Raw genomic sequence first — 23,370 nt, forward strand, 5'->3', positions numbered from 1 at the left:
GTTTGGCTGGAATCAGAGAGATGCAACAGAGGAGGAAGTCGGAGGAGCCACTGCAGAGCAGGAAGGCAGGGATAGTCCGGGGTGAGAAGGATTTGACATTCTGCTGGCTCTAAGATGTAGGGGCAATGTATGAGGACTGGATAAAGCCTTCTGAGAACAAAGAGTAGCTTCCAACTGGACAACACATTGCTGTCCAAATGGTATGTGCTGAACAGAAGATCACAAATCCATCAAAATGAATTTATTGCTATGTATACATCCACTTGAATAAACACAGAATATCATTCAAGTGCTTTAAATTCTTCTTACTGTGTCTTTAGGGTGCTTCTGCAGTCTGTGTTTGAGAAAGGATTTGGTGGATAAGGTAGGGAGAGGTCTCACAGAAATTTCAAATCCCAAAATAATGGAGACGAAATTATACTGGAGAATGAGATACATAAAAGGAATATAATACCAAAATACAAGAATCTGAAGAAAAAGACATTGGTACCCCTATTTCTTTGGACCATATAAAATAGATATACATCAGGCTAAAGTTTTACGTTTTTCTTATCAACTCTTACAGGTAGTCTAGGGAATATGGAATGGAAAAGCCATAGTGTATTTATTGCTTTCTTATTAATATCCTGCAGATTATATCACTCCCATTCCATGCTATAGATAATGCTTTTCCAAACAAAAGTTCTGGGCAGGAACATAATTTATAAAGACATTTAATATATCTTTACATTTTTTTCAAAAGATAGAGAATTCAGACATGTTTGGTCACAGTAGAATGAGAGTGAGTTAATAGTGAGACTGACTTAAAATAATTTCTGTCAAAGAAGGTGATCCTGAGGGAAAGAAATTACTTTCAACTCAAGCCGAGCAGTAAGTAAATCCTCTATTTTTAAGCAAGCCGATGAAGTGACAATTCTGTGAACCAACCCCTAAATATGTACCTTCAGGGATGGCCACCCAATTAATTTCATTCTTGCTGACATTTCCCATTGCCTTAGAAACTTCTTAATGCACATTAGTGCAGCTAAAATGGATTCCATGAGAATGAAAGATAAAGGGTCTTTATCTCTTACACCCACAAAGAAGCAAAATGTTATTTCAGGGCTTTGTGAAAATATAATCGTGATGTGCTGTTCAAAGTAAACTAGTGTAGTAGAGCTACTCCAGAATCATCCCCACTCGATTAACTCATGAAGTTTCAGAACTGAAAGATGTCAATTCAAGCCAATGAGTATCATGAGGCTAAAATTCTCTACAATGCCTGAAAAGGAACAGCCAGATGTTTCCTTTAAAAAAAGAAAAGGAATTTACTCATATCCCTTTACTATGCAAAGAAGACCTTAAATTTCTAAATGCTATTTCCTGAAATAGACATATAGACTGAGGAAACAAGAATTGTAAGCATTGCACTGATTTTCATTTCTGGAGAACTTTTCCCAAAAGTTAACCAATTTAATACCCTTGTGAAAGAGCTATTTGTTTTTCAGTGACAGAAAAGAAAACCACACAAATCTCAGTTTGCCTAAGTGACAAAGCAGTATATTTCTAAGGCATGAATAAAATATTAGAAATAGTTAAGACCATTAGAATCCGACAGTTCATCAGTATCCCAGGATGATGTTAAAGATAACACATTTAGGAGTTTTTCAATTACTAATCCAGGCCTTTCTACACACCTAAATGAATAATGACATTTTGAAATCAAAGAATTAGACTGGCTGTATTGCCAATATGCAGGAGCCCCTGAAAATTCACCAAAAAATTGGTGAAACGCTTCCATTTTCCACAGATTTTTTTAAAAAAAAGAGTTGGAACTGATCTGAAGCAAATATTAAAGGGCAAGATTATACAGATCTGTGACTACCGTATTACATGTAGATGGTCATAGGGATACTGGAAATCATTTGCCGAAGTCATCAGATTTGAGTGTTGGATTTAAGAAGTCTAAATCTAAAACCATTGAATAATTTAGATTGGGAATGAAACAGGATAGGTGGACTGAGAAATAATGTGATGACAGGAAAGAACCAAAGACAGTGGAGCAAATGGCTTTAAACCATTATCTATCATTTTTCGAAGCAGTTCTAAAGCCTTCTGCTTTTTTCCTTTGTGCTTTTGACTGGAGTCAGGGATAGGCAGGGGAGAGATTCAGCTTTAGGCCTACCTCTTAAAGTCAGTAACCGCCAGTGAATTCTTCAGGTGCATATTATAGGAAGGTTTGAAAGACAGAGATCAGGGATGGCCGGATGGAAACATAAGAGGGAGAAGTGGTAATCATCACTTAAGCCAAGGGAAAGCACGGGGGCTCAGAGTTTCTAGAAGCCAGGACAGAACAGGGACTTAAAAGGGAGAGTGGCAAGAGACTAGGGAGCATAAAAAGAGCCAGTCAAAGATCGAGAAATCAGAATATTAGCCAAGGTTAAAAAGTGGACCATGAAAAAAAATTGTAACCCATGGAAGCCAGGCTTGCAGTTATAATGGCATGAGAAGGTTGACAAATCATTTCTACAAAAACCAAGTATAAAACTGGACAACACTGTCAATAAACAGCCATTTTAGGAATCTGGGAATTGATCAAGGGGGAGCAATAAATTAAGCAAAATTTAATATTTAAAAACTGGTAGAGCTTGGCATTAACTAGAGCAGGCACTATGGCCTTTTTGCCTGAGACTACTCCTGTCCCTCCTAGCTCATTGAGACCTTAGATTTGTCAGAAAAAGGCTGGCTGGGAAATCAGCAGCTTTGCTGCCACAGTGGGTAGACTCAACTGGGGGTGGGAGTGAAAAGCCACAGCTTTGTCAGATAAAATTGGCCAACATAGAGGATGAAGTAGAGCAAGAAGTTTGAAGAGAAACCTCCAGCAAGTGTCCTCCCTGCAGGAACACCAAACTGAACAACTAGCCACACAAACACACGCACGCACGCGCGCACACACACACACACACGGCATCTTCATAAGAACCAAAATCCAGGTGAACAATCACAATACCTGGTTTTAACATCACATCAAGGAAAGAGGCACTGAAGAGGGTAGGAAAGCCAGTCCTGAACTGCCTACACCACCCTTCCCTTATTCCCCGGCAGCAGCAACATGGGCACAGAGAGAAAAATCTGTGTGCTTGGGGGAAGGAGAGCACAGTGATTGTGGGACTTTGCACTGGAACTCAGTGCTGTCCTATCACAGTGGGAAGAAACACAGGGCATATGATCATGTAAATTGATGCTAAAGAAGCATTTAATAAAATTCAACATCGTTTCAGGATAAAAACCCTGAAAAAACTGGGTATGGAAGGAATATACCTCAACACAGTAATAGCCATATATGACAGAGCCACAGCTAGTATCACACTGAATGGGGAAAAACTGAAAGCCTCTCCTCTAAGATCTAGACAAGACAAGGAGGCCCACTTTTACCACTGTTATTCAACATAGTACTAGAAGTCCTAGCCAGAGTAATCAGACAACAGAAAGAAATAAGGGGCATCCAAATTAAAAAGAAAGAAGTTGGCCGGGCACAGTGGCTCACGCCTGTAATCCCAACACTTTGGGAGGCCGAGGTGGGTGGATCATGAGTTCAGGAGATCGAGACCATCCTGGCTAACACGGTGAAACCCCGCCCCCCCAAACAAAAAAAAAAAAAAAAAAAAAAAATACAAAAAATTAGCTGGGCGTGGTGGCAGGCGCCTGTAGTCCCAGCTACTGGGGAGGCTGAGGCAGGAGAATGGTGTGAACCTGGGAGGCGGAGCTTGCAGTGATCAGAGACCGTGCGCCACTGCACTCCAGTCTGGGTGACAGAGCAAGACTCTGTCTCAAAAAAAAAAAAAAAGAAGAAGAAAAGAAAAGAAAGAAAGAAGTCAAATTACCCCTGTTTGTAGACAATATGATCTTATATTTGGAAAAATCTAAAGACTCCACCAAAAAACTATTAAAATGATAAACAAATTGAGTAAAGTTGCAGGATACAAAATCAACATACAAATATCAGTAGCATTTCTATATTCTAAGAGAAAGCAATCTGTAAAAGAAGTCAAGAAAATAATCTCATTTACAATAGCTGCAAATGAAATAAAATACCTAGGAATAAACTTAGCCAAAGAAGTGAAAGGTCTCTACAATGAAAACTATAAACACGTTGATGCAAGAAATTGAAGAGGACACAAAAAAGTAAAGCTATTCCATGTTAATGGATTAGAAGAATCAATACTGTGAAAATGCCCATAGTACCAAAAGCAATCTACAGATTCACTGTAATCCCCATCAAAGTATCAATGACGTTCTTCACAGAAATAGAAAAAAAAATCCTGAAATTTATATGGAACCACAAAGGATCCAGAATAGCCAATGTTATCCTAAGCAAAAACAACAAAACTGGAGGAATCACATTACTTGACTTCAAATTATACTACAGAGCTATAGTAACCAAAATAGCATGATATTGGCATAAAAACAGACACATAGACACAAAGATCTGAATAGACATTTCTCAAATGAAGACATACAAAAGGCAAACAGGTATATGAAAAGGTGCACAACATCAATGATTATCAGATAAATGCAAATCAAAAATTACAATGAGATATCATCTTACTCCAGTGAAAATGACTTTTATTCAAAAGACAGGACAAAACAAATTCTGGTGAGGCTGTTGAGAAAAGAGAACCCTCAGTACTCTGTTAGAGGGAATGTAAATTAGTACAACCACTATGGAGAACAGTTTGGAGGTTCCTCAAACAACTAAAAATAGGGCTACCTTACAGTCCAGCAATCCCACTACTGGGTATATACCTAAAAGAAAGAAAATCAGTATATCAAAGAGACATCTGCTCTTCCATGTTTATTGTAGAACTGTTTACAATAGCCAAGATTTAGAAGCAACCTGTGTGTTCATCAACAGACAAATGGATAAAGAAAATGTGGTACATATATAAAATAGAGTACTATTAAGCCACAAAAAAGAATGAAATCTTGTCATTTACAACAACATGGATGAAACTAGAGAATATTAAGTGAAATAAACCAGCCCCAGACAAACTTCACATGTTCTCACTTATTTGTGGGAACTAAAAATTAAAACAATTGAACTCATGGAGACAGAAAGTAGAATGAGGCTGAGAAGGGTACTGGGTCGAGGTAAGTGGGGATGGTTAATGGGTACAAAAATATAGTTAGATAGAATGAATAAGATCTAGTATTTGATTGCATAACAGGGTGACTACAGTCAACAATTTATTATAGATTTTAAAATAACAATAAGTGTATAATTGGACTGTTTGTAACATAAAGAAAGGATAAATGCTTGAGGCTATGGATACCCCATTTGCCCTGATGTGGTTATTACACATTCTATGCCTGTATTGAAATATCTTATGTACCTCATAAATCTGTACACCTACTAGGTACCCACAATTTTTTTTTTTAATTTTTGAATGACTAACTTAGTAAAAAACCAATGAGGAAAACCCAGTCAGAAATTTAAAATAGAGATCCTGTAACTGACATAGTAATAGAAGAGCTGACTAAGTACTCCATACATCCCTGGCTGACTGGGAAACTAGGCACATGTGTAGGGAAGACCAGTGAGGGCCTGGTGGAAGGTGAAATTGAAGGTGGACTGAGAACTGGCTGTAATTTTGAAGGTGCTCCCAACCCACACACAGAGCAACTGGCAGAGGGTAGAAACCCTGTAGACTCAAGGTGTTTGAGCACAAGCTCTGACCTAATCACTGAGCACTGAGCTATGTAGACACAGGGACAACCATTAGGAAGTGAGGCTAAAACCTACAAATAAGAGTTAAAAAACTGAGCAGAGACATCGACAGCTGCATACTACAGAGAAGATCTATTCTGCAGTATGTTAGGACAGTTACTTTTTTTTGTTTGCTTTAAAAAGCCCCAGAAAAATAAATCAGAATCCAGAGTTGCTACAACATACTATCTAAACTGTCATTAGCAACAACAACAAAATGTTATGCAAAGGAAAAACTGTTAAAAAAAAAAAAAAAAGCAATCAATAGAAACTAACTCCAGTCAGTTTGAGCCCAGATATTAGATTTAGCAAAGACTTGAAAGTGGCTATTATAGATGACTTTAAAGAATTAAAATAAATTTTATTCAAAGAATAAATAGAAAAATATGATGACAATGACTTAACAAAGAATTACAACAGGAAAATAGAAACTATAAAAAACAAATGGAAATTCTGGAGTTGTCAGCCATAACAAGGAATGAAATAATGGCATTCACAGCAACCTGGATGGAATTGGAGACCATTATCTTATGCAACTCAGGAATGGAAAACCAAACATTATATGTTCTCACTCCTAAGAGGGAGCTAAGCTATGAGGACACAGAGGGGTAAGAATGATACAGTGGACTTTGGAGACCTGGGGAAAGGAGTGGGAGGGGGATGAGGAATAAAATACTACACACTAATACAGTGTACATGTAGACTGCTCAGGTGATGGGTGCACTGAAATCTCAGAAATCGCCACTAAAGAACTTATTCATGTAACCAACTACCACCTGTTCCCCCATGTAGGGAGACCCCCTGAAACTATTGCTATGGAATAAAAGATGAAATGCTCCTGATTATTGTAAATATAAAATTGCATGCAGGATTGTGTAAAGACAATGGCAGGTTGGACTGCCAGAATGAGCCAACAGTGCGTGATGTGCTTCCCCCTGCAGAGAGCCTGTGAATGGATATGTAGTCAGGGAGGTTTCACATCAAGATTCCTATCCCAGAAAAGCAGATGTTCATAGCTCTGGGAATGGAATGTGACCCTCGTGGAGAGCCTATAAATGGATGCATGGGGGGCGCCTGTCCACATGGATAAGACAGGGCTATAAATGCCCTCATCTTGCTGCGGCTCTTCTAGGCCTCTTTAGGGTTAAGACATACTCCCTTCTGAGAAATTCTGGTCTAACCGGTTGTCTAACTTCACATCCTGTCTCTATGAATTGTTTGTAACCAGTCTTTGCTGTAACTGTTACTGCTGATTAATATCTTGCTAATCATAGGTTATGGAAAGACTGTGTTTCTGTTTTAAGGCTCTGTTAGAAATTACTGATGCACGCACTATATTGTAAATTCTTACCTCTGTATACTGTACTTCTGCATACAGATGTTACGTTAAAGAATTACTTCATCCCCATGTGACCATCTCACCTCATAATCAAATGACCCTAAATCCCTCACCAACCTACCCCCTGCCCTCACTAAACTTAATAATAAATGCTGGCATATCCAGTGCATTGTTGGCACTGCGGGACCAGAAGGCAGTGACCCTCCTGGACCCAGCTTTCACTATCTTGTGTGTGTCTATTATTTCTCGATCTGCTGATCCCGCCTGGAAAGAGAGAGCCCCGTTGCATTGTGGGCTGCTGGCCAGATCCCGCAATACCCCCAAAACCTATTGAAATAAAAACTAAGTTTAAAAATAATAATACAATTAAATTAAAAAAGAAATTCTGGAGTTGAAAACAGATCAATAGACATCATCCATTCTGGAGAACAGAGAGAAAAAAAGCATTGGAGAAGTGGGCCTTAGCACAACAGAATCCAGTCCCAGGAATCAAAAGCAGCAGCAGACAGAACAAAATGTGATCCAAACCTAAGCTGAAGAATTTCTCAGTTGTAAGCCTTTTATTTTCCTGTAAAATGGGGATAACAGTATCTATACCATGCCAAATTCCTATGAGGATAAAATGAATTAAAAATTGTAAAGCACTTTCTGGTATGATGTAAACAAATAATAATTGTTAGCTGCTACCATCATCATTGTCATCATCACTGACATTTTGCTAAGGGAAGAAATCATAGCTGGTGGGCCCTGGGCCTAAAAGTACCTAAGGAAACCCTCCTATCTGTAGGAAAAACTCCTATAGGCAGCTGAGAGGAAGGCAAATAAACCATAACTGCTATTAGATAAAAACAATATAGCTATCAGTTCTTTGATAGGCATTACCTCAACAAATATTTTCTAGTTGCTTCTATACATTTACTTTGTCGTTTCTAATCATAGGGTTTTTTTAAAGTATTTATTCTTTAAGATCTTCGAAAGTTACTACATGAATGTAAAAATCCAGAGAAATTTTTCCCTCTCTATATATTCATAACTCGATCTAGAAATAACTTTAATGTTTGCATCCTAATAAGCCTTCTCTTGATATGTGTTGATGCTAGAAATGGGGGACCTGTAATTAGACTTAAGATCTGAATCACATAATATAAAAAATAAGAGTTGGCAAAACATGACACAGATTTTGCTAAAACAAGTTAACTGGCAAGCCAGCTACTCTGACTTGAGGGGAATTACAAAGTTTAATCTAAAGAGACTCCGCTTCTCACCAATGTATTTATCTATTTAACTTTTTTTTAATACTCACTCTGTTTTTGGAACGGCTTTTCTTAGCCAGAAGAAATCAGACTGTGCTAAATACTTGCGAGTTTGTAGGACGTTGCCAAAGTAGTCGGATTCTGAAAACTTGATCTGAATAAAACAAACCACAACATCATTGTTCTAAGTAAAGATAAAAGATGGCTCTAAAAACATTCTTCAGCATAGGAAGGAGCAACTAGCAGAGAAGCTGCAGCAGTCACAGCCTCTCTCCGCTGTCATCAGTTAACCCAGAATTCACAAAGCCATGAAATTTAGTCTCAGTGATTTTCTTTTAACGTAAAAACTTCAAAAATCAATACAGTCATTTCTGGATCACAGTAAAAACACAAGAGAAGCTGCAGTCATTTACAATGCATTCCATTTACATTCTAATTGAAAAATCTACTTTAACCTTTACAAAACATATTATCTTTGGTTTGAAATTTCTTGGCTCACAAGTCCTTGATCTTTTTAAAAATGTGTACTTTATTTATTTGTCACATAAGTTTTTTTAGTAACATGCAGTTTAGTTGGCTGAAAACTCATTTAGCTTACAATGATTTAGTCAAATAATTGGTAGTTGTTCATAAAGGAAAAAAATAAATGTGATTCAGGGACCTATTTTCTACCATAAGCACAATGAAGTCACCAGAATAATTATTAACAGAATGTATCTGTTAACACTCAAAAAGTCTCTGGTCACTAAATATTAATGAAATTACAGAGGCAAATCATAGATTATAGCTTGCATGGGAACACCGGAAGTTGGTACCAGCTCACAACAATGTTGTCTATTAAGACAGGGAAACAGATATAATTGATTTTTTCGTTCCTTTTCTTGTTTTGGAAGGAGAATGGCAGACAGTTTCCATTCTATAGGCACTCCATCTACAAAACTAGCAATACCTAACCTAGCTATTTATTGTAAATAAGATCTGTGGAGCTGTTAATGTAGTAGTTTGTAGTGACCTCCAGTGCTTTGGTTTTTAAATATATTACTATGGAAATTAAGAAAAATGCACATTTGAATAAGGAAATAACCAAAGGTAACCAAATTCTTATTAACTGTAATTTTTATAACTTTAAGAGTCTTTTAAAAGCAAAAAGTAAAATATGCATGTATATGAAACCCACAGGCATTACATTATAGATATGAATGTATATATGCAATTTGATGGTAATAGGCTTGACAGTCACCTATTTGTGGACCAATGTCTGGCTCACATTTAGCTCCTCCCTAACACAGAGTGGGTACTCATGTCTGTGGAGAAGTTTTTGTTAACGAGTCATCTTAACAATCTTTCCAGGAGACCAAGCCAAAATATAAAGGAAGGAGTAGAATAACCGAAGGCACATGGACAAAGGCAGAAATAAAAGTATTGATTCCTGGCATCGTCTGTGTTCTGCTTGGCCAACAAATTATAAAGCTATGACATTAAATTGTACCTCAAACTGCTTGCACGGAGAAGAGGGGCTGATAACAAATTGTGGTATATTCACATAATGAAAGGCAATACAACAGTTTAAATGATTGTTCTGTATGCATGAACGTGAAATAATCTTAAAAATTATGCAGAGTGAATAAGGTAAGTTATATCTATGAGGAAATCTAAAGTTTTTAAACACGAAAAACAACACTGTATGCTGTTTATGGACATATGCCTATGTAGCAAAAGCATAAAGAAAGGCATGGGAACAACAATAATAAGACTGAACTCAAGGTAGTGTTTATATGCAGAGATGGAGATAGACGCAGAGGAAGGAGATTAGATCAAGGAAGATTACAGACAGAATTTCAAACGCATCTCTTTAATTCATTTAAAATGTGTGTGTGCATGTACAAAGCTAATATGGCAGTATGTTTAATATGTGCTAAAATAGATGTGTTCAAATTTTTACTCATGTTCCAACATTTGAAATGTTTCATAATAAAAAGAAATCATATATATGTGTGTGTGTGTGTGTGTGTGTGTGTGTATATATATATATATATTTTTTTTTTTTTTTGGAGACAGAGTCTCACTCTGTCACCCTTGGACACCTAGAGTGCAGAGATGAAATCTCAGCTCACTGAAACCTCCACCTCCACCTCCCAGGTTCATTCGAGTCTTGTGCCTCAGCCTCCTGAGTAGCTGGTATTACAGACATGCACCACCATGCCCAGCTAATTTTTATATTTTTAGTAGAGATGGGGTCTTGCCATGTTGGCCAGGCTGGCCTTGAATTCCTGGACTCAAGTGATCCGCCCGCCTTGGCCTCCCAAAGTGCTGGGATTACAGGTGTGGGCCACCACGCTGGCCAAAATCTTATAATTGATTGTATTTTAAGATAAAGGTTTATTTTAGCCTGAGAAGAAACAGAGTAAGCACCTTGTTATAGAAAGCAACCTTACTAGCAATCCTAAGACATTCCCAGATCGTATGGTTAAAAGATGTGTCCACTGTTCAACCCTTTGCCTTTTTCAGCTTTTGTTTCCAAGATAGCTCTACCAAAACCTTCAGAATATGATTGTAACTGATAGAAAATTCAGGTATGTTCTCAGCTTCAGAACACATTCTGGGAAATTCTCTCAGAGGAATTTCCTTCAAAAATACTGACTTTTTTTTTTTTTTTGAGACGGAGTCTTGCTCTGTCACCCAGGCTGGAGTGCTGTGGCCGGATCTCAGCTCACTGCAAGCTCCGCCTCCCGGGTTCCCGCCATTCTCCTGCCTCCCACCCACCGGAGTAGCTGGGACTACAGGCGCCCGCCACCGCGCCCGGCTAGTTTTTTTGTATTTTTTTAGTAGAGACGGGGTTTCACCGTGTTCGCCAGGATGGTCTCGATCTCCTGACCTCGTGATCCGCCCGTCTCGGCCTCCCAAAGTGCTGGGATTACAGGCTTGAGCCACCGCGCCCGGCCAAAAAAATACTGACTTTTTAAAAATAGTATCAGTGGGGTCAGTTTTTGCTTTTAGAAAGCTTGCTAATTGTGATACTTTCATTACTGTTCCATCTGAAAAACAAAATCCCTTGACATTCAGGTTGGTCTACAGACATTAAACAGAAAGCCATCTCAAAACTTTCTAAAGGGCCTGGCGCAGTGACTCACACCTATAATCCCAACACTTTGGGAGGCTGAGGCTGGCGGATCACTTGAGGTCAGGAGTTCGAGGCCAGCCTGGCCAACATGGTGAAACCCCACCCCTACTAAAAATATGAAAATTCACCAGGTGTGGTGGCACATGCCTGTAATCCCAGCTACTCGGGAGACTGAGGCAGAAGAATCACTTGAACCCGGGAGGCGGAGGTTGCAGTGAGCCGAGATCTTGCCACTGCACTCCAGCCTGGGCGATAAAGCGAGACTCTGTCTTAAAAACAAAACAAAACAAAACAAAACAAAAACTTATAAAGAAGAAAAGGGTCCCAAGTCTAAAAATACTTTAGATAAGTAAGGACCTACCAGAACCCTGAAAATAATTGGGGGAAACAAAACTCAGAGGTAATTAATTACAATTTGCCATAGCTTATCTATGTTTAGAAAGATAATTTAAAAATTGTTTTCATTATTAAGTTGAGAGTATTAGCCTGGTTTAATTATCTATTCCATTTATTTAATGGAAATCACAAGTAATAGAGGACAGGTCTTACTTCTTTTCCTTGAGACAGGTTAAGTGTTTGGGGGTAGGCAGGGGCCAGTCACTGTTATTCACATATGATAGATGGGAAACAGGGCTAAGGAGATTATGGAATTTGGCAAAGCTACACTGTCCAAGTCATTTGGCTCTGACTCCAATGTTATTTTCATTGGTCTTAATAAGTAAACCAATGATTCAAGGACAAACTAAGATTGAGGATGGGAGTAGAAGCAGTGATTAAATAAATCATGACACAACTTACTTGAAATGCTACACAACTGTTAAAATAATGGTAACAAAGGCTATAAAGACAGTAACAAAACAATATGTTAACTGTAAAGGCTGGTATATCAAATTATATATAAACATCAATTACAGCTGTACAGAAATAGAGAAAAACAAATTAATAAACTGTAACAGAAGTATATATATATATTTTTTTATTATTATTATACTTTAAGTTCTAGGGTACATGTGCATAACGTGCAGGTTTGTTACATATGTATACTTGTGCCATGTTGCTGTGCTGCACCCATCAACTCGTCAGCACCCATCAACTCGTCATTTACATCAGGTATAACTCCCACTGCAACCCCTCCCCCTTCCCCCCTCCCCATGATAGGCCCCGGTGTGTGATGTTCCCCTTCCCAAGTCCAAGTAATCTCATTGTTCAGTTCCCACCTATGAGTGAGAACATGTGGTGTTTGGTTTTCTGTTCTTGTGATAGTTTGCTAAGAATGATGGTTTCCAGCTGCATCCATGTCCCTACAAAGGGCACAAACTCATCCTTTTTTATGGCTGCATAGTATTCCATGGTATATATGTATATATATTATGTAGCAATATTATGAGTGTGTTTTCTCTATTTCCCAAATTTTCTGCCAAAACCTTCAGAATATGATTGTAACTGATAGAAAATTCAGATATGTTATTGGGCTCAGAATACTTTCTGGGAAATTTTCTCAGAGGAATTTCCTTCAAAAATATTAACTTTTAAAAAATATTATCAGTGGGATCAGTTTTTACTTTTAGAAGACTTGCTAATTGCAATAATATTTTGATAATTTTAAATATTTCAAAAGGCCCTTGGATGAGAAAGAGAATTGAAGCCCAGCAACTATTAGGAAAGTTCTGTTTGTTGTAGAAGTAGAAACAAGAATGAATTCACATGAATATTTTAAAGCCGCTTGTAATCTCCAAAATGAAAAAATTAAATTCGTCAAGAGACAATACTTGGCTCAAAAGCCTCTTGTCCTTTCAGTTACTGGAAAAAGTCTAGGTCAAGTTGATCACTTTCAATCAATTCCATCTCTTGACTTTTCGATTGCGTGACCTTTGGGGAATTAATTGGGACTCTTGTGTCATTTCCTAGGAATAGCTGTCCCAATCATAAAATTCAGCAGAGCCTACATTTCTCTTCTTGAATATCCTATCCCAGATCCACAGACTAAATGGAAGAATAAAGTTATTACCACCACCACCACCCCAAAGATGGGGAACCTGTAATAAGCGCATAACAAGGAAACATGTTCAGCTTCTCTGTAGGATAAGTACATGTTTATAAGACAGTACATAGGAATGCAAATGATCTGTAGTATAGCCCTCGGCCTACATGTAAGAATAGGCAGATGAAAAATACTGAAGCACTAATTGTGGTACTTTCCTTACTGTGCCAGTAGGATGGGTAAATTCTAGGACACCTTTCATTTAATTTAAATCCATTTAAAGATACTCAGAGATATATCCAAATATCTATTAGAAAGATTTTGTGTTAGGCAACCAAAGGATTTTCTGAATACTTAATGGAATTCGTATTTCATATCTACATGTTCCCTTATTCAAACAACAAATCAATATGCAAGATGGGTGTGTTTAGATGGCTTTGCCCAAAATAATGTGTGTCTGTACATGTAGACATACTTATTATGTTGGTGCAAAAGTAAGTGCAGTTTTTGGCATTAAAAATAATGACAAAAAACACAATTACTTTTGCACCAACCTAATATATACTGGGGTGATGTTCAAAATGTTTAATAATCCACATATACAGTGTACCATGGAGGATGCAATTCCCACAAACAGCTATGTGAAGGTGGGTCTGAGGGAGTTCCAGCCAGCACACTAGCACTAGAACCAGATATCCCACCTCCACACTGGGGCTGGTCTTGGTCTGCTCTGATGAGTGGAACAGTCTGGATAAAGGCCAATGTGAGAGAGTTACAGAGGTCTGGCTGGAAGGCTGGGGGGCACCAGGGTGCCCCACCTCCAATGCCCACCCTTAGCTCTCCAGTGCCATGATGGCCAGGGGTCCCTTGAAAGAGCTGAGTGCAATGTTTTGTGTTTGTTAACAAATAGTAAATAATTATTTTAATATTTTAACAACCTCTTTTTCTGCAGCATTCCATCTGAATATCACCTCACTCTTGCATAGTAGCACTGTCTGTCATGTACACACACACATACACACACACACACACGCACATACACACTAGCGTTTCACTGGCCAAAGCAGACCAGACCCACCCCAGAGAATCTTACATAGGTTCACGTATCTGCATATCCCTATATGCACATTATATGTATATATGTGTGTATCACTCACCAGAAACTTTGGCCTCTGAAAAATTTCTCATTTCCAATTCTCCTAAGTAAATGGAGGCCAGCCATGATTCTGACTTTAGTCCTTACTGCAATTCTTCATTGGCTTTCACAAGAACGAGTAATGTCCTTAATTGTGCTGGTTATTTACCTATAGTTTTTCAGCTACGTGCTGCCTACCCTTTCACTCTGTTCCGTAATGCTGGGGACTGGAAATCTGAAAACTGTTTCCCAAGCTCCTTTGCCAATTACTTTCCTGCAAATAGGAGGCGCTAGAGGAAATCAGTGGGTTGCAGGAGAGAAAAGGGTGCTGTGTTGCTGCCTCTCACTCTCTCTCCCCATCTACTCCCTCTCTTTTCTTTTTCTGACAGTGACTCTGGAAGAATCTTCAGTTCCTCCTGCAAAGCTCAGCTCTGGAGTGGCAGTTCTCCTCTACTCTCCTAAGTGACGGTACCATCACCTCCTCCCTTCTGTGACCCTGGACACAGGAGTAGCAGCTGCTTTCTAAAGTTACTAATCTGTGGTTTATCTCATTTTTCCCTCTTCTTGCCTTCCAACATATTTCATGTATTAAATTCACTGTTTAAAATACCTAGTGTGCTTTTTGCTTTCCTCGCTAATATTGAAATATTTCCAAAATTGGTAGAAACTCACTGCTTGAATCTATTTCTATTAAGAATCAACGAAATGGAATACTTTATTAGGCTGATTTGAAAATGGGCCGATGCCTACCTATTTAGGCTAATAGGCTTTCCTGCATGTTGATGGGGATTCAAATAAAGGGCATTTTATTTCTTCTTGTTCTTTTCCAAAACTACAGGATTGTTATTCAGAAATGCTTTGCTGAGTACCTCAGTTTACCTTGTCATCCTTAAAGAAAAAAATTTGATTCTTTTGCATATCTACCTCTTAATTCTATCTCATTTGCTTTTATTTCCACACGAGCCCAACTTCCATTTTCAGCATTTTTCCTTGACCTTCATCTGATCCATCAGGTAATTTCGCTCCTCTTTCCTTTTGCATTTGTGCCTGATGAATCATGTCTCCACCTGTCTCCAATGCAGCATGCTGTTTTTCATTTGTAACAGCCTCTCATGCTCAGAGCTCGTATTACCAGAAATTTCTCACAGGAGTCCTTATCCACATGTTTCTTAAAACTGAAAACAGTCTCATTGTGTACCAGGAATACTTTAGTCTTTTTGCTATTGCCCTCAGTGACAATACTGCAATGTCATCCTTTACCTTTTAGGGTGAGTTTTATTCATTTCATCTATCAGTGATATGATCTGGCTCTGTGAGAGTCACGGGAGTAGCACAGCTGCTACTCCTGTGTCTATAGTGTCACAAAACGGAGGAGGTGATGGTACCGTCACTTAGAAGAGTAGAGGAGAACTGCCACTCCAAAGCTGAGCTTTGGAGGAGGGACTGAAGCCATTGTCAGAAAAAGAAAAGGGCAGGGATTGAGGGGGAGAGAAAGTGAGAGAGCCCAAATCTCTGTAATCCCCATATGTCAAGGAAGGGAGGTGAATGAATCATGGGGGCAGTTTCCCCCATGCTGTTCTCATGATAGCGAGTTCTCACGAGTTCTGACGGTTTTAAAAGTGGCAGTTTTTTTCCTGAACTCTCATTCTTCCCTCCTGTCGCCTTGTGAAGAAGGTGCCTGTTTCCCCTTCACTTTCTGCCATGATTGTGGGTTTCCTGAGGCCTCCCCAGCCATGTGGAACTGTGAGTCAATTAAACCTCCTTCCTCTGTAAATTATCCAGTCTCAGGTATTTCTTTATAGCAATGTGAAAATGGACTAAAACCATCGGTTTCTGAATACAAATGTCTTTTTACTTCATGTACCTGGAATTTTTTTCACTGTCAGGTTTTTAAACTGTTAAAACTCTTGGGTGTAATTGTGTCTGTTTTGGCAATGAGTCAGATGAAAGCCATTTCTTCAAAGAAGTGATTAAAAATCTTGGTGTGTCCGCATGTTCTCACTCATAGGTGGGAACTGAACAATGAGATCACTTGGACTCGGGAAGGGGAACATCACACACCGGGGCCTATCATGGGGAGGGGGGAGGGGGGAGGGATTGCATTGGGAGTTATACCTGATGTAAATGACGAGTTGATGGGTGCAGCACACCAACAAGGCACAAGTATACATATGTAACAAACCTGCACGTTATGCACATGTACCCTACAACTTACAGTATAATAATAATAAATAAATTAAAAAAAAAAAAAAAAATCTTGGTGTGTAACCGCTTCAGTTCAGGCCCCAGAGAAACAAAGAAGCATAGCCAACATGGCATCCTGTTTGGCATCTGGTTTCTTTTCACAAAAGATATTGCATTCAATGGGTCCTTAAATTTGGGGCTCTCAACTTAGCAACAGAATGCCAACAAAACTTGAAACTAAATATTGTGAGTAAGCCTTAAGTGCTACCTTATTCGATTAAAGCTTGAGACTGCTCCATCTGTATACCCTTTTAAATCAATTTGAGGGACCTGGACAGTGTATGAGTTAATTCATGAGGACTTTTTCGAACCAAAATGTCCACTACCACAAGTGTGAATTGAGGATGTCATAGCTAACACTTACATTGTGCTGATTGTATGCTCAGGTTCATTCTAAACACTTTAAATATGTTAACTTATTTGATCCTCCCAGAAATGCTATATGGGAGGGATTTGTATCACCTTCATTCTTCAGATGAAGAAAGGCACAGAGAGGATACATAACCTACCCTAGGTAACACGGTAGTACATGGTAGACTGGGGGTTTTACTCCAGGCACTTTGACTCCAGGGTCCCTATTTATAACCTCTACACTAAACTGTCTCTCAAACCTTCTCATCCACATCCTGACTCAGAATATGTACCAATTGTATGGAGTTACCCAGGTTCTCCTGCTAAGGTACTTTGTGCCCTGGTGATATTCTTCTTATAGCAACAGCAGGTTAACCTGTGGTTTATCTATTTTCCCTTTTCTTGCCTTCCAACCTATTTCCCGTATTAAATTCCCTGTTTAAAATACCCAGTGTGCTTTTTGCTTTCCTGTAAATTCACGCTGCAGTCTATTTCTATTAAGGATCAATGAAATGGAATATTTTATAAGGCTGATTTGAAAATGGACCACAAATGGTCCACATTAAAGCTCCCCTTTATAGGGAGTAGGCTATACTCTGTGTCAGAGTATTATGCCAGGTGCTTTTACGTTTATATAATCTCATCTAATCTTCCCAACAATACTAAGACTTGATTATATTTCCAGTAGCCAGATACCAAAGGGAGGCTAACTGAAGTTAAGTAACCTACACAGGATGAAACAGCTAGTCAGTGGAAGAAGCAGAATTCAAACCCAGGCCCATGACACTGGAGCCTGTGCTCTTAACCGTTTGATAATACGGCCTTCCCTCTGCTCTTCTTCCAACAGCTCTGGTCACACTGCCCCCACCAAGTCTCCACCCTGACGCTTCTGTTCCTCCAGCACAGCTGCCTAAAAAGGACCCTCAAGAACCCCTTCTCTGATTACAGGCAGAGCTTCCTGAGCCCAGATTTCAGTCCTGGCTCTGAAACTCTGTGTGTAACTGAGGAGCTCACTTAAATTATTGAGTCTCTATGTCCTTTTCTGCAAAATGGGAATGAACATCATCTATTTCACAGAATCACTGAAGGAATGAAAAGTTAATGTACATGAATATGTCAAGTGCTTCAATATTTTTAGTTATGATAATAATAATGGAATTTTCAGCATCATCAAAACAAAATAAGATAGACTGTCTGAGTTTTAGGATGCTATGAGGCATAATTATTTTCTTCCAGAGCAACTGTATCAATATTTTGGGAGGCTATATCTTAGAGCCCAGTGGAGGAAGATTCTAATTAATGTTTTCTCTCACTTTTGAATAGTCTTGTAAAATTCTGATGCTCGTCTCCAAAGCTGGGATTGCTTTCAGATATGCCACTTGTTGAGCCACAATTTCAGGAAAGAGCTATACCTCAGAAGCATAGTTACTTAAAGAATTTCAAAAGACTACGTTTTCAAGACAATCTAGTGAATGGTAAAAACAGGTTTTTTTAATGAGGAAGAAAAATCGTTTATCAGAACTATTTGTAGGAGAGGAAATAACAGTCGTTGTGATTAGAAAGGCCTATAATTAATATACCTACCGGAAAATACATGTCCAAAAATATTGGAATAAAAAAGAATTATGACTATATTTCATCAGTAACTTACTGCAAAAACACAATCCAATTCACAATAAATTACAGAGTCATATGTATATGCACTTAATTTGCCAAACCACTCATAAAGTTTAATGAAGTTAAGTCCCAGTAGGCAGATTTATTACTATTCATTTAATATGAATGAAGCAAATAAAAAGTGTTTAACAACAAACATGATGCATTTGCCATTAGAACATGCTCACTAATTGTAAAATACTCAATTTGCTTAATTCTTTCTTTTATGATCAAATTAGGCCAAACCCAAGTCCATTTGTTTTATGGTACCCACTCAGCTATGCATCGTTTCTGACACTTCCTTTATTTTGAATCTGCCCTAAATCTTGTGATCTGCCTGGCATATTCAGGCTCATATCTAGCCAAGGAATTAATCAAAAGTTGGTGTTTTCTGGCATCACCAGTTTTAATTGCTTGGACTTGGGTTAGTTGAAAGGCACAAGGCCAGTAAAACTTGCCAGGGGGGGGAAAAAAAAAGTACAATAAATATAGCACTTACTGCTTTGAGGTCTTCATTAACATGAGTATCATTCATTATAAAGTCTGGATAGCCAACTTTTGCCAAAACAGCTCTCGCCTATAAAAAGGAAAAAGAAAAATTATGTCAGTTTCAGCACTTAAATCATTAATAATCACAAGATGTAGAAATGTGCCCTTCATCTGAAAACTCCATTTACTGAATATCTACTATATGCAAGCCACTGTGAAGGGCAAAAGTAGATAGATATATACTGAAAGACCTCGGTATACTAAAAATGTAGTGAATGTAGCAAATAACTGTCTAGTACAATGTAAACAAAATAAAAATTTTAATAGAAATAGACAATATTGTTATCAAAGTCCAGAGCAGAGACTGTTTCTGCATGGAGAAAATGCTTAATGGAGAAGGTGACTGAATCGAGTCTTAGAGAATGGTTAGGATTTCAAAATGTAGAGCTAGAAGAACATTCCAGGAGAAGAAACAGGGGCAAAGATGGAGGCAAAAATATGTACAAACCATACATCTGATAAAGGGTTAATATCCAAAATATATTTAAAACTCAATATCAATAAAGCAAATAACCTGGTTAAAAAATGGGGAAAGGAGGTCGGGCACAGTAGTTCATTCCTGTAATCCCAGAGCTTTGGGAGGCTGAGGCAGGAGGATTGCTTGGGGCCAGGAATTCAAGACCAACCTGGGCAACGCAGTGGGACCCTGTCTCTACAAAAATAAAAAATAAAAATAAGCTGGGCATGGTGGCACCTGCCTATAGTTCCAATTAGTTGGGAGGTTGAGGCAGGAGGATCACTTGAGCCTGGGAGGTAGAGGCTGCAGTGAGCTATGATCACATTACTGCACTCCAGCCTGGGTAACAGAACAAGAACCTGTCTCAAAATAAATAAATAAGTTAAGTAATTAAAAAGGGAAAATAAAATGAAAATACATTTCTCAAAAGAAGACATACAAATGGTCAACATATTTTTTTAATGATCCACATCATTATTCATCAGGGAAATAAAAATTAAAAACACAATGAGATATTACCTATCACCAGTTAGAATGGCAATTATCAACAACACAAGAGATAATAAGTGTTAGCAAGAGTGTGGAGAAAAGGCAACTCTTGAGCACTGTTGATGGCAATATAATCTGATACAGTCACTATGAAAAACACTATGGAAGCCAGGCACGGTGGCTCACGCCTGTAATCCCAGCACTTTGGGAGGCCGAGGCGGGCAGATCACAAGGTCAGGAGATCGAGACCATCCTGGCTAACACGGTGAAACCCCGTCTCTACTAAAAATACAAAAAAAACAGATTACCCGGGCATGGTGGCGAGCACCTGTTGTCCCAGCTACTCAGGAGACTGAGGCAGGAGAATGCCGTGAACCCAGGAGGCGGAGCTTGCAGTGAGCCGAGATCACGCCACTGCACTCCAGCCTGGGCAACAGAGTGAGACTCTGTCTCAAAAAAAAAAAAAAAAAAAAAAGAGAAAAGAAAAACGCTATGGGGGTTCCTCTAAAAATTAAAAATATATCTACCATACGAAGCAGTAATCCTACTTCTGGGGATATAGCCAAAGGAAATGAAATCAGTACGCTAAAGAGATATCAGCGCCTCCATGTTCACTGAAGCACTATTCAAAATAGCCAAGATATGGAATTAGCCTAAATGTCTATCGACAGAGGAATGGATTAAAAATGTAGTATATATACACAATGGAATACTATTCAGCTTTAAAAAAGAAGAAAATCCTGTCACTTGTGACAACGTGGATGAACCTGTAGGACTTCATGCTAAGTGAAATAAGCTAGGCACTGAAAGGCAAATACTGCATGATCTCATTCATGTGGAATTTTAAACAGTCAGACTCATAGGGGACAGTATAGTAGGATGGTGGTTACCAGGGGTGGAGGAATGGGTTAGGGAGTTGGTCAAAAGATACAAAATTTCAGTTAGATAAGAGGAATAAGTTTAGGAGATGTATTGTACAACATAGTGACTATAGTTAATAACAATGTATTGTACACTTGAAAATGGCTAAGGGAGTAGATTTTAAATGTTATCACAAAAATGATAAATATATGAGGTGATGGATATGTTAATTTATCCATTCTCTAATGTATACATGTATCAAAACATCATGTTGTACATCATATATATATATAATTTTGTCAGTATATATATGTAGTCAGCTTAAATACATAAAAATGAAAAAAACTACAAGGAGATAGCAAACACACACGATAATGGCATATTGAAGAGAGGGTGAGTAATTTAATGTAGCAGGACTATAAGTACATGAGGATGGAGAGCAGAAAATAAGGCAGGAAAATTGGCCTGGGGTCAGATCACAGGGATTCCTGAGTGCCATGTTAACAAGCCTAAATTTTATGTTACAGCTAAGAGAGAGCTAAATATGTTTAGCATGGGAATAAAAGGAGATGAGTCATGCTTCAGGAAGATTATCTTTGCAACATTGTGAAAGATGGCCAGGATGCCGGGAAGATTAGAGGCAGTGGTCTAGAATCATTTAAGATACATCATAATGTCGTAACCATCATTTAGATAGACAAAGGTACTAATGATCCTCTGTGTTTTATAACAGATAGGGTATAAATAAAGGAAAAACAAACTTAGGCACATATGAAGAACCTCAAGAGCAGAGATTTGCAAAATATGGTCCCTGGGCCAAATCCAGCTACCCTACCCCTGTTTTTATAAATAAAGTTTTATTGGCACATAGCCACACTCATTTGTTTACCTGTCATCTATGGCTGCTTCTGCAGTACAGTTGTAGAGTTGAATAATTGGGTCAGACACCCTGTGGCCCACAAAGCCTCAAATATTTTATCTGGCCCTTTCTAGAAAAAGTTCGTCAACCCTTGCTTTAGAGAAACTTCACAGTTCCATGTGAAAAATTTCTCTCTCCCTTCCCCAGATTCTGGGTTTCATAAAAGCAAAAGACAAGCTTACAAGTACACTGTCGGGGCTCTGACCAGATTCCGTGGGATCCCTTTTATAACTTCTGTGCCTCCCTCCAGCATCTGTTTTTCTTTTCTAATGGCCAACACCTGAGACTTTTTGAAGGCCTGCCCTAGGAGCTACTAGAGCTCCTTGCCTGCAATCAAAAACAGCTAGTTCCTGAGAGTTTATTTGCCTTCTACCCACCCTGCCTGCACCTGCACCTGCACCTGCACCTGCACCTCCGCCTCCGCCTCCGCCCAAGCGGCCCTAAGCAGCAATATGAAAGCACAGCCCCCTCGCCTCAATTCAGGACAAACTCTGAGGTATAATTTGTACTTCCAAAGTTCCCTGCAGGATCAGACTAGTTCTGAGATGTCTCCTGAAATTGGACTCTCACCCCTCCCTGTCTTGCTTCTCCCATTCCCTTACTGATTTCTCTTGGGAGTATTTGTTTAGTAAATCACTTAAACAGGAATTCTCATCTCCAGATCTGCCTCCAGATGACCTAATGTAAGACCTAGGCAACCCCAAACACATTGGTTTTATTCCAGCAAAGCCGCAAAGCAAAACCAGTGACCTTTGGACGCTGCTCTTGGCAACGAGTTCTTTCCTTTAGTCCCTTTCAATTTTCCTCACTCAAGAAATACACAGAATAAGATAGTACAGTTTCCTTATCTTCCTTGAAATAATTCAAATATTAAATATCAGCAGAATCCTGAAACTCAAGACTTAGGATTTTACAAGGGCTGTAGGACATAGTCATAATGGGTTTTGCTGTTTCAGAGACTCAAGTATAGCACAGATCAAATTATACCTTCAAAACCCTGTGAGTTACACACACTAAAAGCTTGATGTGACCCAGATAGCAGATAACTAGAGGTTACAGCTCTACCCCCAACACCAAACTAGTTCGTATGTCTACAGGTTACCTCATTCTGAGATTATTCTATTATTTCCTGCATTGTATTTAACTTTGCACTATATTTTATCAGCTCACTATAAGTCATATGCATAACTATAGCAAGAATTCCAGACAGTTTGAGAGAGAGAGAGAAGAAAAGAAAAAGAAAGAAAGAAAGAGAGAGAGAGAGAGAGA

At 38.7% G+C, this 23,370-nt stretch overlaps 1 protein-coding gene across 2 annotated transcripts in view; it reads right to left on the reverse strand.

Annotated features, from left to right (window-relative positions):
* The window catches only part of PHEX (phosphate regulating endopeptidase homolog X-linked), a 226,664-nt gene that overhangs the window by 65,798 nt on the left and 137,496 nt on the right, over nucleotides 1–23,370 (reverse strand). For both annotated transcript variants that reach the window (XM_009197333.4, XM_003917492.5), the window contains 2 exons: nucleotides 19,326–19,403; nucleotides 8,389–8,492 (listed from right to left, as the gene is read on the reverse strand). In XM_009197333.4, the coding sequence (XP_009195597.1) occupies nucleotides 8,389–8,492; nucleotides 19,326–19,403 (182 nt within the window). The remainder of the gene's footprint in view (nucleotides 1–8,388; nucleotides 8,493–19,325; nucleotides 19,404–23,370) is intronic.

The sequence above is a fragment of the Papio anubis genome, chromosome X, assembly GCF_008728515.1.
Source record: "Papio anubis isolate 15944 chromosome X, Panubis1.0, whole genome shotgun sequence".
In the NCBI taxonomy this organism is placed as follows: Eukaryota; Metazoa; Chordata; class Mammalia; order Primates; family Cercopithecidae; genus Papio; species Papio anubis.